At 52.9% G+C, this 15,339-nt stretch overlaps 3 protein-coding genes across 8 annotated transcripts; 2 read left to right on the plus strand and 1 right to left on the minus strand.

Moving 5' to 3' along the window:
* Window positions 1-1,626: 1,626 nt before the first annotated feature.
* NCR3 (natural cytotoxicity triggering receptor 3) lies at window positions 1,627-4,828 on the plus strand. 2 transcript variants are annotated; one of them, XM_058665676.1, is made up of 4 exons: window positions 1,627-1,947; window positions 3,799-4,143; window positions 4,222-4,338; window positions 4,454-4,828. In XM_058665676.1, exons 1-4 carry the CDS (start codon window positions 1,905-1,907, stop codon window positions 4,486-4,488), a joined length of 540 nt encoding a protein of 179 aa, XP_058521659.1. In that variant the 5' UTR covers window positions 1,627-1,904; the 3' UTR covers window positions 4,489-4,828. The 2 variants fall into 2 exon arrangements, with proteins under 2 accessions (XP_058521659.1, XP_058521653.1); XM_058665670.1 differs by having other exon boundaries at window positions 1,632-1,947; window positions 3,799-4,338.
* Window positions 4,829-4,977: 149 nt separating this feature from the next.
* LST1 (leukocyte specific transcript 1) lies at window positions 4,978-6,569 on the minus strand. 4 transcript variants are annotated; one of them, XM_058665695.1, is made up of 4 exons: window positions 6,337-6,569; window positions 5,906-6,007; window positions 5,628-5,650; window positions 4,978-5,235 (listed from the first exon to the last, which is right to left on the minus strand). In XM_058665695.1, exons 1-4 carry the CDS (start codon window positions 6,338-6,340, stop codon window positions 5,071-5,073), a joined length of 294 nt encoding a protein of 97 aa, XP_058521678.1. In that variant the 5' UTR covers window positions 6,341-6,569; the 3' UTR covers window positions 4,978-5,070. The 4 variants fall into 4 exon arrangements, with proteins under 4 accessions (XP_058521678.1, XP_012786274.2, XP_058521673.1 ...); XM_012930820.2 differs by having other exon boundaries at window positions 6,381-6,568; XM_058665690.1 differs by having other exon boundaries at window positions 6,328-6,568.
* A 3,759-nt stretch (window positions 6,570-10,328) lies between these two features.
* On the plus strand, window positions 10,329-12,264 carry LTB (lymphotoxin beta). Of its 2 annotated transcripts, none has more exons than XM_058665734.1 (4): window positions 10,329-10,608; window positions 10,974-11,019; window positions 11,217-11,324; window positions 11,727-12,264. In XM_058665734.1, the coding sequence occupies exons 1-4, from the start codon at window positions 10,447-10,449 to the stop codon at window positions 12,182-12,184; spliced, it is 774 nt and encodes a 257-aa protein (XP_058521717.1). In that variant the 5' UTR covers window positions 10,329-10,446; the 3' UTR covers window positions 12,185-12,264. The 2 variants fall into 2 exon arrangements, with proteins under 2 accessions (XP_058521717.1, XP_058521709.1); XM_058665726.1 differs by having other exon boundaries at window positions 10,329-10,607; window positions 10,964-11,019.
* The last annotated feature ends 3,075 nt before the right edge of the window (window positions 12,265-15,339 follow it).

Consider the following 15,339-nt stretch of genomic DNA (forward strand, 5'->3'; position numbering starts at 1 on the left):
TGCCCCTTGCCTAGAAGTGAATGATGGTTCTGCTGTTGTGACCATTTGGGAAGTGAATCAGTGGATGAAAGAGCTTTCTGTCTCGCCTCTCTGTAAATCTGTTTTTTCAATTAAAATAAATAAATCTTTTTTTTTTTTTTTTAAAGATTTGTTGCTTTATTTGAAAGGCAACTCCCCAAGTAACTGCAATGGCTAGGGCTGGACCAGGCTAAAACCAGGAACTTGGAACTTTGTTGGGGTGTCCCGTGTGGGTGGCTGGGGCCAAGGACTTGGGCCATTTTCTGCTGTCTTCCCAGGCACATTAGCAGGCAGTAGGATTAGAAGTGGAGCAGCCAGGACCCTGTTCATACGGGATGTCAGTGTCACAGGCAGTGGCTTAACCCACTGCATCACAACATTAGGCCCTGTAGAAAATCCATTCTATAGGGCTGGCATTTGGCTCAGCATTTAAGATGTTGCTTGGGATATCACCAACCCACATCAAAGGGACTGAGTTTGACTCCTGGCTCCATTTTTTAAAAATTTTTTTAAAAGATGTATTTATTTTTATTGAAAAGGCAGATATACAGAGAGAAGGAGAGACAGAGACGAAGATCTGTCTGCTGATTCACTCTCCAAGCAGCTGCAGCGGCTGGATCCACACCGATCTGAAGCCAGGAGCCTCTTCCAGGGTCTCCCATGTGGGTGCTGGGTCCCAAGGCTCTGAGCTGTCCTTGACTGCTTTCTCAGGCCACAAGCAGGGAAATTGGATGGGAAGCACAGCCACTGGGATTAGAACCGGCACCCATATGGAATCCTGGCGTGTGCAAGGTGAGGACTTTAGCCACTAGGCTACTGTGCCTGGCCCTTCTGACGCCACTTCTGATTGCAGCTTCCTGCTAATGGCATTCTGGGAGGTGGCAGGTGATGCTCAAGTTCTTGGGTCCTCACCATGCATGTGGGAGGCCTGGGTGGAGCTCTGGGCTCCTGGCTTTGGTCTGGCCCATCTCTGGCTGTTGAGAGCATTTGGAGAGTGAACCAGAGGATGGAAGCTCTCTGTCTCTTTCAAATAAAATGATGATAATTTTGAAAAATCTCTTAAGTGCATTTCATGGAATGGGCACTTGGTGAATTCTCAAGAAAAGCTAGATAAGTGGTGACTCAAACAGCAAATGAATGTGTTTCCTGGTGGGTGGTAAGTCCACGTAGATGGTGTTGGTGACCTCTGCTAAGGGTGTCTTCCTGTCACTGAGTAACAGTAAATCCAAACTTCGCCATCAGCTGAACTTGCTCCTTTGTCAAACCACCTACCAACACTAAATACTACATAAGTGAAACAAGTTGTGCAAATACGACTTCCAAAATCGCTGGAAAGGAATCCCCCTTCCCCATCCTGTGGGCCTGCTTCTCCCGTCCCCCTCATTGCGGAACCCCTGGAGAAGCCCTTAGCTAGGGAGTGGCGAGTGGGGCGAGAAGAGTGAATGGAGCTAAGGGAGAGGGGAAGTAGGTGAGCCTTTGGGCACACAAGGGCTCTTGGAGACTTGCACTGGGTAAAGAGTTGGTCTGCTTAAACCTCAGAAGGCGGGAGAACCACATCCTGGTCTCACTTACCCACTCACCCCTCTCACCTTCTCGACCACTTGAGCAGTACCCTGCTCCTCACACTTAGGCAGCCAGCCCACAAGCTCCCCAGCCTCCTGGAGTCCCGTACAGCCCAGTCCACAGTGTCTTTGCTCTGTGAGAAAGCAGGCATGGAATGCCTGAGATCCCTGGCGGTCGTTGGCAAGTGATGGACAAGACCTGCTTGACTAAGAAGCTCCCCAGGCCTGGCTGCTGACCTGAGGCCTGGCCACGTGTAGTGGATCATTCCACCTTCACCTAGACCTCGCTGCAGCTCCACCTCGCCAACCAGAACGTCTGCTGACATGGCCTGGAGGTTGTTGCTCTTCTCTATCGTGGCCCACTCAGGTGACAGGGTGTTTGTCAAGACCTCGAGGGTATGGGGCTGGGAGGGAAGATTGGGAGAGACTGCATTTAAAATGCTCCAGGCGCACAGGCTTGCAGGGGCCAGTGAGGACAGCTGTGGACTCCCCCAGTCAGTTTCTTCACTTGGTCACCTGCTACAAGGGTCAGGTCACACTTGGGCCTTTTCCTCAGCCACTTTCCTACTAAGATAAAAGAATCAAGGAAAGTGCTGGGAGGGAAGGGCCAGCTTTTTAAATATTTGTTTGTTTTTAAAATTTATTTATTGAGCCTGGCATGATGGCTCAGTAGCTAAATCCTTGCCTCACGGGCACCAGGATTCCATAAGGGTGCCAGTTTGTGTCCAGCTGATCCACTTCCCATCCAGCTCCCTGCTTGTGGCCTGGGAAAGCAGTTGAGGATGGCCCAAAGCCTTGGGACCCTGTGCCTGTTTGGGAGACCTGGAAGAAGCTCCTGGGTCCTGAATTTGGATCAGCTCAGTTCCGGCCATTGTAGCCATCTGGGGCGTGAACTAGCAAACTTTCTTACTGTCTCTCCTCACTGTAAATCTACCTTTCCACTAAAAAGAAAGAAATTTTAAAGATTGGGAAGTGGAGCAACTGGGACATAAATTGGTGCCATATGGAATGCCACTGCCTGCATAGATAGAGAATTAGCCAATTGCGCCATCGTGCTGGACTCCAGGGATTTTTTTTTTAAAAAGATTTATTTATTGGAAAGGCAGATCCACAGAGAGGAAGAGAGACAAAGATCTTCCGTCTGCTGGTTCACTCCCCAAATGGCTGCAACAGCCAGAGCTGAGCTGAGCCAAAGCCAGGAACCAGGACCTTCTTCCAGGTCTCCCATGCAGGTACACGATTGTAAGGGTTTGGATCATCCTCAACTGCTTTCCTAGGCTACAAGCAGGGAGCTGGATGGGAAGTGGAGGAGCCAGGTCATGAATTGGTGCCCAATAGGATCCTGGCACGTGAAAGGCGAGTGAGTACTTTAGTCACTAGGCTATTGCACTGGTCCCCAAATTTTTTTTAAGGTTTACTTATATTTGAAAGGTAGAGTTGCAGAGAAAGGAGAGAGACAGATGTTCCATTTGCTGATTCACTCCCCAAATGGCCACAATGGCTGGAGTTGGACCAGTTTGAAGCCAGGAGTCTAGAGCTTCTTCTGAATCTCCCACATAGGTATAGGATTCCAAGAACTTGGGCCATTCTCTGCTGCTTTCCCAGCTCATTAGCAAGGACTGGAGCAGCTGGAACATGAACCGGCACTCATCAAGATGCCAGCACCATAGGTGGTGGCTTTACTAGCTATGCCACAGCGCACCAGCCCCCTGTGAGAGATTTTAATCATCAGTTTAATTCATCAATACGGATATGCTAAATTGGAAACTCAATGTGTCTTCCCTGGAGATTGACTTAACTAATTACCTTTAACAACAACAGAAAAGTGGCAGTGATGATTTGCTCCAAATGCCATTCATATCAAAATAATACCTGGAAGAATGTGATAAAGGATACTAGCTAGCTAGGCATCCACATTTCATTAGTGAGCTTCAACTTCACTGTGGCAGGTTCAGTTTGGACAAAAGAAGTTACTGGTGAATGTGGCTGGAGAATGACTGAGCGGGTGAGCATGAGAAGTGATACCGGAAAGTGGAGGTTGAATTATAGCCATGTGACAGATTTAAAGTGGTGGAGAGGAAAGGGTTTAATGAGGCATGCAGGATGCCTGTGCCCATGCCACATGTGGGCAGAGCTGGGGTACTCCAGGCTGAGCTCTCTTGCCTTTCCTCCTTGGCCAACTTGGGTGTGTATCTCTCTGGTCTTCTCTCTGCCCCAGGATGCTGTACTCTCTGGGTATCCCAACCCAGTGAGGTTCGGACCCAGGAGGGCACCACTGCCATTCTGCCCTGCAGCTTCAATGCCACCCCGGGGAGACTGGCCATCGGCTCTGTCACGTGGTACCGAGATAAGGCGGTTCCAGGGAAGGAAATGAAGAATGAAACCCCGGAGTTCAGGGGCCGCCTGGGCACTCTTGCCACTTCCCGATTCTCCTATGACCACCAGGCTGAACTCTACATCTTGAACCTGCAAGGCCGTGACACCGGTGTCTATGTGTGTAGGGTGGAGGTGTTGGGCCTGGGTGTTGGTACAGGGAACGGGACTCGGCTGGTGGTGCAGAAAGGTGAGGCAGCGAAGAACCCCGAAGCCCAGCGTCCCATGGAGTCAGGAGCCCTCCTTTACCAAGCCCTTTATCTCCAAGGTCCAGACCCTTCTCAGTTCCAGGCCAGCATGGGCCTCCTCCTCCTCCGCGCTGCATTGTACGCCTTCAGCTTTCTCCTCGTAGCCATGGGCAGCACATTCTACTACCAGGGGAAATGTGAGTGCTGGAGCCAGGGGCTGTGGGGCAAGCTGGGGGAGGGGCAGACGTCCAGAAGGAGCAAGCTTCCGGGCTGCTGAGGGTACTGAGTGGCTCCTGTTGTCTTTTCCACCAGGCCACTGTCCCCTGGGAACACTGTGCTGCTCTTGAATGGTCTCTGAGGAGTGACTCTAGACACCACACTGCTCCCCTGGCCTCAGGCTTCTTCAGGAGGCCCCAATAAATTTGTCTCTGGCTTGTCAATACCTCCTGTGAGTCTCCTCATGTGAGGACTTTTTGTTGACCACATGTCCCAGAATGCCTCTCTGCAGGTTGCGCTTTTTACCCTCACTTGGAATGGTCCAAGGGGATAGCTTCCCAGCAGCAGTTCCTGGAGGCCCCTCTCACCCCTGCTGTGGAGCTCAGACACCCCTGTCGCAGGCCCAGGGAGAGAAGTGTGATCCCCATTTATTCCTACCCAGCCACTGCCCACTGTGGCCCAAACACCTACTCCTTTCTGGCCTGCATGAGAATTCATGCCCCAACCTGCCACCCAAACTTGGTGGGTGGATGGGTAGGTGGGGCGTATCACTTGGGCTTTGATGGTGACCACTGTGTTGGGGGCTGGCGATGAATTGACAAAAGCCAGAGAGACATGGGTGACATGATCATACTCTTTACTGGGAGAACCTCAGGGTGGTTCTGCTCACTTGCTGGGGGTGAGGCAGGTGTCCTAGGGGTATGAGTGAGTGCTCAGGTGGGCTTGCTTTTAGCGATGCAGGCGTAGTCAGCACTGGGGTCCTCCTTGATGCTTTTTTCTTCTCCATGGCCAAGGTCAGTACCCTTTGCACTTTGCACAGGCAGCCTCTGCAGAGACGCGTAGTGCAGCTCTGGCTCTGCTGACAGCTGGGCCTGGGCCTGAGCAGAAGGCACCAATGAGAGGGGGTAGGGAAGGGCTTCTCCCACCTTCCCATTTTCATGTCCTCTGTGCCACTGCTCCTGTGCTCTCTCTCCTGGCCCAAGCACTAGTTCATCTCACAGATTCTCTTAATTTCCTTGCTCCTTTTTGCTGGTCTCTCTCTTGTCTTTTTGTCTCTCACTTTTCTCCCTCTTCCCCTTCTTTTTGTCCCATTTTCTTGCCCTCAGGTCATTTCTTTCCTTTCCTCATCTTCTTACTTTCCATTTTACTGTCCATTTTCCCCTCCTTTCTCTGTCCTTTTCTTCTGGCCCCTGCCTCTGTCCCAGTCCGCACCCCCATTGTCCCACGTTGCCCACTCCCGCACCCACCTCTGCCCTGTCCCCAGACTCACCCAGCTCCGCGCCAGCCGTTTCACTGCAAGAAAAGCAGCAGCTCAGCCCAGGCCCGTCCAGCTCTCCCCATTGACTCCCCCACACATACTGGTCCACTTCCTGCAGTCCCCACCATCCTCTTCCTTTGGCTGCTCTTCTCTCACACCTCCCCCCTTCCTCCTGCCCCTTCCCACCCTCCTCCTCCATCATACCCAGAGCCAGTCAGGATAAAAACTTCTGGAACAGCTGTGTAGCACATTGCTTAAGGGAGCAGGGAGGGCAGGCGGGTGGATCTCACCTCTCCTATGAAGCCGACACAGACAGGCAGACAGAATGACCATGGCCAGGAGCAGTAGCCCCGCGAGTCCCAAACCCGTGTAGAGGTAAAATTTCATATCATCTGGGAAGAGGATTAGTGTTAGAGTGCCCACTGCTCACGCCTGCTGGCCCCAGCCTTCTGGCCGCAGCAGTTCTCCTCTCCTACTGTCTCAGAGGTGGAAAATCGTCCTCTCCGAGATTCCTCAATCCAGCTCTTGCTTTCTCCCCTCCTCCCTGAGGGCCACCAGCTCCCTTGTCCCTCATATGAAGCTGTCCAGCACAGGTGCCGCTTCCTTGTTCCTGGAAGGCTCCAATACCTGTTCAGTTACCACACACTACTCCCCGAGCACCCACAACCCTCCCTGCACTGGAGGGAGGACCCTTACTTACTCTGGGCACAACACTGGTTACCCATTGCAAGCTGGCATTAGGCTGCTTAGGGACTGGGGACTGACCTGGAGGCTAAATGGCCTGGGGCTGGTCATGTGTCCCAAGTTCCTCATCTGAAGTTAGGGGCCTCCAGTTTTAATCATTCTTCTAGCTGAGGCACTTCGTTGTGCTGCCCCTGGGCTGGGCACTTCTCATTCGTCACCAGGCATTCCCATAATCACACAGGCTACTGGGGTGTACATTTCCAGGCTGAGGAACCCGAAACTCAAGCCTGCACGTTTGCTAGGACATCTAGGCCAGGAGTGATAGAGCCAGGGTTCAGGGCCAGCTCTGCCCAGCTCCAGAGCCTACCCACCTGCCTTCTGACCAGGCAGTTTGCAGGGGCCTCTGCAGCACAGGGGTTCATTTCAGGGGCTAGTAAGAGGGCTGGTGGAGGGAAAGGAGTGGGGTCTGCAGTAGGCATGGGTATTGGGAAAGGAGGGTGACGGATGCAGTCCATGCCCACCCAGGAGCTAAGAGCTGACCCCCAGCCCCAAAACAACTCAAGAGAGTGGGCGCTGCATGTCTGAGGCGGAGACTGGGGTGTGGAAGAGTGTCTGGGCCCCTGCAACTTCCGCTCAGGGACTTCCTGCCCTCCAACCACGGGTTCCTGTTTGAGGGCACACAGAGGGGGGCCACTGACATCACCTCAAGAACCAAATATACTCTCTAAGGGTTGAAAGGGAGATCCTGTCAGGTTTCTAAGGAATGCTGGGATGTGGAAAGTAGGGAGCAGAGTGCAGGTGAAGGGGGAAGTGTGAGGGGCTCATGGCCAGTAGTGCCCTAAGTGGATGGTGCACAATGTGGGGGCAGCAAGAGCCCAGAGAGTCCAAGGAACCCCTAGCCTACACAAAGTCTCACTTCAGCTCAACCTTATCTGGCTCTGTGGTGGGTCTGTCCCTGCTCGTCTCAGCTTATCCAGAGCTGGTGGATTAGAGACTAGACACAATCCAGATGACCAGAGCCACCCGGGTGGTGAGAAGTGTTGACATCCAGATGTTCCCATCCCTTCTTCGGCTTTAATGTCTTCCGGAGCCTGGGTGCCTCCCCAGCGTGGTGGGGAGAGGAAGTTCCACTCTGAGGGTTGGGGTTACAACATCTTTCCTTTCACACCCCTGGGATGGTTACTAAGGGCTCCAGTTTCTCCCCAGCCTGCTCCCACCCCAGCTCAGCATCATTTTTGCTCCTGCCAGAGTTGTGGAGATCAGAATGTCCACATCTTCCAGGTGCCTTCCCTGATGGACTTACTCGCTTTGCGCTGAATCTGCCGAGAGCTCAGGATCCTGGTGGAAGTGTGTGAATGGCACCCCACCAGCTTCCACATGAGATAGGGAACTTTGGCAGGTTTAGCCTGGTGGTCTACAGCTGAATTCATCAGGGTGCTTGATGAAAGGAGGCACGGTGAGCACTTCTGACAGATTTAGAACAGAGTTGATGAGAAGCTGGTGAAGGAAGACATGGTTCATCCCAAAGGGCTTCCTGCAGAAGGCAATTTTCTGATACTAAACTCGGATAAGTCAGAGCAGTGGTCTAAGGCCCTCTGTACAGATATCTAGGTGAAGACCTCCTAGTGGCATGGCGATGGAGAGGTAGACAGGTGCTGAGGTGTGCACCCCCAGGCCTGGGGAGATATACGGAGGCAGTGGGTAAACAGGAGCTCTGGTGTCTGGTCCATCTGTGTTTACCTTTCTTTCTGTACATTTAGTAGCTTTCTGCTGCTTCTTCCCCCATCCCACACATGTCCCCTCCTCCATGTTCCCCCTGTGGGACATTAATGTATGACATAGTTAAGTTTTTTAAAATGTTATTATTAAAAAGTTCAAATGCAGATAGAAATGGGAAGAGTGAACATATCTCTACCACTTAGATTTACAATGAGCAATTTGTGCATATTTGCTGTTGCTTATCGTCAATCACTTTTTTTAAAAATAAGCATTAGTACTTTTCATTTCTAAACCCCGTTTGCATGCTAGTCTTTAGCTCCAGTTCAGTACTTGTTTCCCCATTTCTTCTTCTTCTTTTTTTTGACTATAGGAAGACACAATTTTCATATGGGGAAATGCACAAATCTAAAGTCAGGACTTTTTTTTTTTAATTGCTTTGTGGTCAAGTCTCTGGGGCTAGACTGCTGGGATTCAAATCCTGTCATTTGCTGTGTGACAGGTTTCGTTTCTTTTCTTTTTCTTTTCTTAAAGATTTATTTATTTATTTGGAAGACAGAGAGAGGGAGAGTCAGATCTTCCATCTCTTGGTTCACTCTCCAGGGCTGGGTCAGGTGCAAGTTAAGAGCCAGGAATTCCATCCTAGCTTCCCACTTGGATAGCAGAGGCCCAAGCAATTGGGCCCTCATCTGCCACCTCTCAGGCATACTAGCAGGAAGCTGGATCAGAAGCAGAACAGCAGGGGCTGCACCAGCACTTTGACTAGATGTGGGCATCTCACATGGTGGCTTAACCAACCTGCTGTGCCACAATGCCTGCCCAACTACAAGCTTCTTAACCTCTTGATGCCTCAGTTGCTTCTGAGTGTTTTGGTCAGACTCAAATAAACAATTATCTATAACGTGACCGTTTAGCCTGGCAGAAAAGATGCCCCTGTCTCACCATGGCATAGATGAGCTCAGGCTCCAGCTCTGACGCCTGACTCCGACTGCCTCTTAATCCAAATGTTGAGAAGCAGCAGCGATGGCTCAAAGACCTGGGTGCTTACCACCCTCTGTGTGAGACCTGGAGAGCATGCCTGCCTTCCAGATCCAGCCACTGCGGCCTTTTAGAGAGTGAACCAGAGGAAGGGACCTCTCCCTTTCTCACAAATCCCAAGAAAGCTCAGCAAAGGCTAAGTAGTTTTTATTTAATGTTAAAGTAGTTTTATATAATAATAGCAATACAAGAAGCTCTGTTATGACCCCAACACAGAAAGGGAGACAATCTGGGACCACCTCCAGTCACCTTGGACTTGGTCTTTGTTTTCTCAGCTCTTGCCACTTGCTGCCTACCTCTGGCACTCGTTAGGTCCTTGTTAGTGTTTTTGCATATTCCTTCCTTCATCCTTTCACCTCTAGTTCTTCTGCTGGAATGGCTCACTATGGATCGCGGAGCTCTCTGGGAGTGAAGCCTCCCTCTTTGCATCTGCATCTACTTTTTTTTTTAAGGATTTATTTATTTTTATTACAAAGTCAGATATACAGAGAGGAGGAGAGACAGAGAGGAAGATCTTCCATCCAATGATTCACTCCCTAAGTGAGTTGCAACGGCTGGTGCTGTGCCGATCCGAAGCTGGGAACCTGGAACCTCTTCTGGATCTCCCACGTGGGTGCAGGGTCCCAAAGCTTTGGGCCGTCCTCGACTGCTTTCCCAGGCCACAAGCAGGGAGCTGGATGGGAAGTGGAGCTGCCGGGATTAGAACCAGCGTCCATATGGGATCCTGGTGCGTTCAAGGCGAGGACTTTAGCGGCTAGGCCACGCCGCCGGACCCATCTACATCTACTTTTGCAGCATGGGAGTTAACACCCCACTCCCATCCCTCTGGAGCGGGGCAGGGAGTGGGGTGCACAGCACTGAGGCAACATCCCCCTTCAGTGGTCATGGCTGTGGACGTCCTTAATGCTGCCTTTCTCACCAGGTGCTAGGGGGTTTGGGATAAGCCAGGGAGTGGGAATACATGAATCTGGTGTGGAGTGGTTTATTTTCAGTGAGCCAGACATTCAGCCCCCAGGACCTCTGGCACAGCCCTTGACCTTCGGGACGTAGATGTGGCCCGCCCTCCATTCACTTCTGAATTAGGGAGCAGAATGCACTCCATCCTAGAGATCTGCCAAGACCTTCCTGCCTGCCCTGAACCTCCTTGCTGGGTCACAGGTCCCTATGTTTGTCCTCTGAAAGCCCGTCTCATTACCCCAACTCCTCCCCTAGTTCAGAGAACACAGGCATTGCTGTGCCCCACCCCAGCTCTGGGTAAACAGGAAGCTGGGTGAGGGGAGCATGGCTGTGCGGAAAGCCCCAGCCAGGTGTGTGGGTCTGCAGGGAGGGGTGGGGGTGGGCCCACCACGGAGGTATGAAAGCCCTCCTGCCCTGACCCTGAGGCAGAGTCTGCATGGGGGCCCTGGAGCTGGAGGGCCGGGGGAGGAGGCCCCAGGGGAGGGGCTGCTTCCTGCTGGCTGTGGCAGGGGCCACCTCCCTGGTGACCTTACTGCTGGCAGTGCCTATCACCATCCTGGCTGTGCTGGCCTTGGTGCCCCAGGAGCAGGGAGGACTGGTGAGTGGTTCCAACAGGCCGTGGAGGCTACATCTTGCCGAAGCCTCTGCCTGTCGGGGTCAAGCTGGCTGGCTGGCTGCCCTCAGTGGGCATGCCCTTGGACATGCCTGGCCTTTTGCGCTGTTGACTCGCTTTCCAGCCTTCTGCCACACCCTGTGTCTCGATGTCTCCAAGCCCCTTCTTGGCTGTGTGTCTTCTCTGCCCGCCTTTGCCCAAGGGCATGTCTTGCTTGCACTCCCTTCCTGTGAATGTGTGTTGGGGATAGTGCTGGCATCCCCAGGCCTGGAGCATGGGTCCCTGCTGGGAGGGTGGGGCTGATTATCAGCTGAATCTAAACTCTGTATATGGTGATCCGGCCCAAGCAGGTCCCAGAGGCAGCTGATCCTGGGGCCCAGGCCCAACAAGGACTAGGTAAGAGCAAACCATTGCCTCCTAGATGCTGTGACACCCCCTCTTGGGGAGTAAGAGGTGGACTGGGATGCCCACTCCCCAGTGCCAACTAGCTCCCCATCCTTGGGACCTGCCGCTGCTCCCTGAGTGGGGGATTGAAATGAGGGAACAAGCATGGGTGGCCTCTGGACCCCACCTGAGGACTCTGTCCCTTGCAGGGTTTCAGCAGCTGCCAGGGCAAGGGGACGGGGAGGAGGTGGAGGACGAGGTGGAGAAGCAGCCAGAAGCCGACCTCAGCACTAGGCTGCCCGCTGCCCACATCATAGGTAAGCAAGGGTCTGAATTGAAATAGCCCAAGAGCACCAGCACTACTCACCCACAGGCTCCCTTTGCTTTGCTCGTCCAGGACTCGGGTTTCCCAGCTACCCCACCACCTCTCATACCTCCAGCCCACCCTTCTCTTCCGCTCAACCCACAGTTGTGGCTCTCCACCCCTCCCTACCCAGAGCGTCGCACCACAGCCTCCGCACCCTATATTGCACCCCATATCTACTGGGTGCTCGGTCCAGAGGCATCACCCTCACCCCACACACCCCACCTTGAGGCCTGCAGGAGCTGGGGCAAAAGCTCCGATGGTCTCTGCCCCAACCCTCGCAGCCCCCAGGCTCGCACCGCGCCTCTGAGAGGCTCGTTTCCTAGGGGGAGCCCACCGGCCCGTCTCTCCGCAGGCTCTTGGATGAAGGGACAGGGACTAGGCTGGGAGGCGAACAAAGAAGAAGCTTTTCTGAGGAGCGGGACGCAGTTCTCGGGCGCCGCCGGGCTGGCGCTCCCGCAGGACGGCCTCTACTACCTCTACTGTCACGTCGGCTACCGGGGCCGGGCGCCCCCTGCCGGCGGGGACCCGCGCGGCCGCTCGGTGGTGGTGCTGCGCAGCTCGCTGTACCGCGCAGGGGGCGCCTACGGGCCGGGCGCGCCGCAGCTGCTGCTCGAGGGCGCCGAGACCGTGACTTCGGTGGTGGACTGGGACGGCAGGCGCGAGTACGGGCCGCTGTGGTACACGAGCGTGGGCTTCGGCGGCCTGGTGCAGCTCCGGAGGGGCGAGAGGGTGTACGTGAACATCAGTCACCCGGACATGGTGGACTACAGGAGAGGGAAGACCTCCTTCGGGGCCGTGATGGTGGGGTGAAGGTTGCCCCCGCCACCATGACAGTGAGAACAGTCTGCAGGAGGAGCGTGGAAATAAAGAGTGTGAAATTGCTGTGCCGAGCTTGAGGCGCTAACGTGTCTTCATCCTGGAGTTGGTTAAAAGGTTTCTCAATTTTTCATGCCACCTGTTGGGTGTGGGCTTTGCTCTGAAAGATAGTGACCCGCCCAGCCTCTCCGTTCCTGCCTCTGAACCACCAGGCCCCAGCGTTGGTCCGGCTGGAGGGTAGAAGGAAGAAGCTGTGCTAGAACCCGGGAACTTCTGCCAGCGCCCTGATTGCCATGGCAGCATGGCTCCCCACCCCCAGGTCTGGCATTGCTCCTAACAATGAGAGGGTCATTTAGGGGAAGGCAGGTGCCACTCAGAAGGGGATAGCAGCAGCGTGAACCCCTAATCAAGTCGTCCCTACCCCACAGCAATCCCTTCTCCACCCAGTAGTGGGCGAGGCTTGTGCAGTGTGAAGGAGGAGGCTGAAGAAAGAAAGCAGGGTCAGGTGCCAAATGGGGCTGGGGAAAGAGAGGAAGCAGTGGTGCCCTGAGACCTCACGGAGAGCCTGAGGCTGAGAGTGTGTGTGTCGGGGTGGGGGTGTGTGTGTGAGGGGGAAGTTGATGCCCCAGGGTCCTGTGCTGGGTGGGATGGAAGGCCTTCACCCGTGGTTCACACTTTAGGTCCTCTTTCCCCAAAGTGGGCAATTGTGGGGCCTCCTGGGGTGAGTAACAACATGACTGACCCACCCATGATCAAATTTTCAGCCTGCGGTCGGTTGGAGGAGGCAGAGGAGGACCCAAGTCCCCATCTAGGTCACCCCGTGGGTCCCAACACCCCCGCAGTAAGCCACATAGTTGGTTTTCCCCCTGCCTAGCAACCCGGGTGGAAGGAAAACCCAACTTTTGAGCTCACAGGGGGCTCCCTTTCCTTGGGGCTCCATTGCCCTTCGTATTTAACTGCATTTCTGTGTCCAGAACATCTCCCTGCAGGGGAACAGGTGGCAGATTGTTCGGTTGGTTCAGTAGGGTGCCTGTCACCCATGTGGGAGATCTGGTTTGAGTTCCCGGCACCTGGCTTCATCCTGACCCTGGCTATTGAGGCATTTGGAGAGTGAATCAGAACATGGATGGTTTTCCTTTCTCTCAAGTAAATTGTTTTAAGATAAAGCTTAGCTTATTTATTGAAAAGACAAAGTTAGAAGGAGAGAGAGAGAGAATCTTCCATCTGCTGCTGCACTCCCTAAATTGGCAGGGCTAGCCCCAGGCCAAATCTAGGAGTTTTATTTGGGTCTCCCACATAGGTGCAGGAACCCAACCTCTTGGGCCATCTGCTGCTGATTTCCTAGGCTCATTAGCAGGGAGCTGCATTGGAAGTGATACAGCCAAAATGAATGAATGAATGAATGAATGAATAAATGGAAATGATGCAGCCAGGACTCAAACTAGCAGCTATATAGGATGCTGGCATTGTAGGCAGGGGCCTAACCCATGACACCACAACATCAGCCTATATATATATATATATCTCCATTTTTAAAAGATTCGTTTGTTTTTCGTGGAAAGGCAAATTTATAGAGAGGAGACACAGAGAGAAAGATCTTTTGTCTGCTGGTTTAATTCCCAAGTGGCTGCAACGGCCAGAGCTGAGCTGATCTGCAAGCAGGAGCTTCTTCTGGGTCTCTCACTTGGGTGCAGAGTCCCAAGACCTTGGGTCATCCTCAACTGCTTTCCCAGGCCACAATCAGGGAGCTAGATGGGAAGTGGAGCAGCCAGGTCATGAACTGGCACCCCTAATGGGACCAGACACTTGCAAGGCAATGAGCCATTGAGCTATTGAGCCATTGCACCAGCTCCTTTAAGTCCAGTTTCAACCAGGAACACTGCTAAGTCCATTCAGCAAAAACTCTCTGCATTCTATTCTCCATATCTGATCATCTGCATTTTTGTTTTGTTTTTGAAATGTGAAAGGTAGGGTAAGCACATAAAGAGAGTGCTCTGTCATCCACTGACTCACCATTCAAATATCCGTTAACAAGCCAGGGGTGGTGAGGAGCTCAAGCTAGGAGCTCAAGCTAGGAGCTCAATCCAGCTCTCCCACATGGGCGGGGGTATCCCAACTCTGGCATGATCGACTGCTGCCTCTCAGGATACACGCTACCGGGAAGCTGCAATTGGGAGCACAGCAGGGATTTGAATGCAGACACACTGATAATGGGGTGAAATGTCCCAAGTGGTATCTAACTGCCACTCTGAATTGTCCCCCGAGCATCCTCAATGTCTGATCAAGTTCCTCACCAGCTGCCAGACGATGACTGATCACCTTGGCCCATCTATATCCAGAATCCTCTTGGGTGGGTTTAGCCGGAATCTCCCTGATCCCTACACCTCCTCCACACACCTCTGCCTTGCATCTTGGCTGTTAATTCTCACTTGCCCTGGCTATGTGTGAGTTGACCTCCATCTCTCTCCTGGCAAATAAGATCCTGTGGAAGTAGTCCCTATACCTATTGTGATGGTCCTGGATAAAGTTTACTGAGGAACATGAAGTAATTTTTTTTTCTTTAGCGGGAATGCTTTTCTCTTCCCAGTTCACTCATCTCACCCATTTTATTCATCATTCAGCAAAAATAATCTGTGAAACTGAACTGGCACGTGGCTACTTCACCTATGGATTATTCCTCATTTCTTATTTTCTGTAGTCTCTTCTATTTCACCCACTGATAATTGGCTGTGGTTAACCAAAGAGAGGCAGAATTCAAGGATCGTCTCCCCTGCAGGTGCTGAGCCCAGACCCTCTATGTGGTGGATGTTCCTACTGCCTTTGATAGATTATGGGAGATGACTACTGCAGGTTGTTTTTGGGATGGGGCTGAACAAGAGGCCTGGGCTTCACCGACCTGGAGCCTAGACACCTGAATCTCTGGAAGTCCCTTGGCTGTGATTCAGGTACCTGAGAATGTGGCACCTCCCCTGCTCTGTCAGGCCACAATAGCAGGAAAGAGCTGCAGGACTTTCCCAACAGGGATTGGAATTCCCAGAGTGGGAAATTCCCAAGCCCCAAGGGAGAGGTAATTAGGTTTATGAGGGAATATTTGTGTGTCTGTAGGGTCTCTGGGACCCCAGGAGTCTGGGGTCCTCAGGATCTCAAAT

The sequence above is a fragment of the Ochotona princeps genome, chromosome 1 (genome assembly GCF_030435755.1).
Source record: "Ochotona princeps isolate mOchPri1 chromosome 1, mOchPri1.hap1, whole genome shotgun sequence".
NCBI classification, from domain to species: Eukaryota; Metazoa; Chordata; class Mammalia; order Lagomorpha; family Ochotonidae; genus Ochotona; species Ochotona princeps.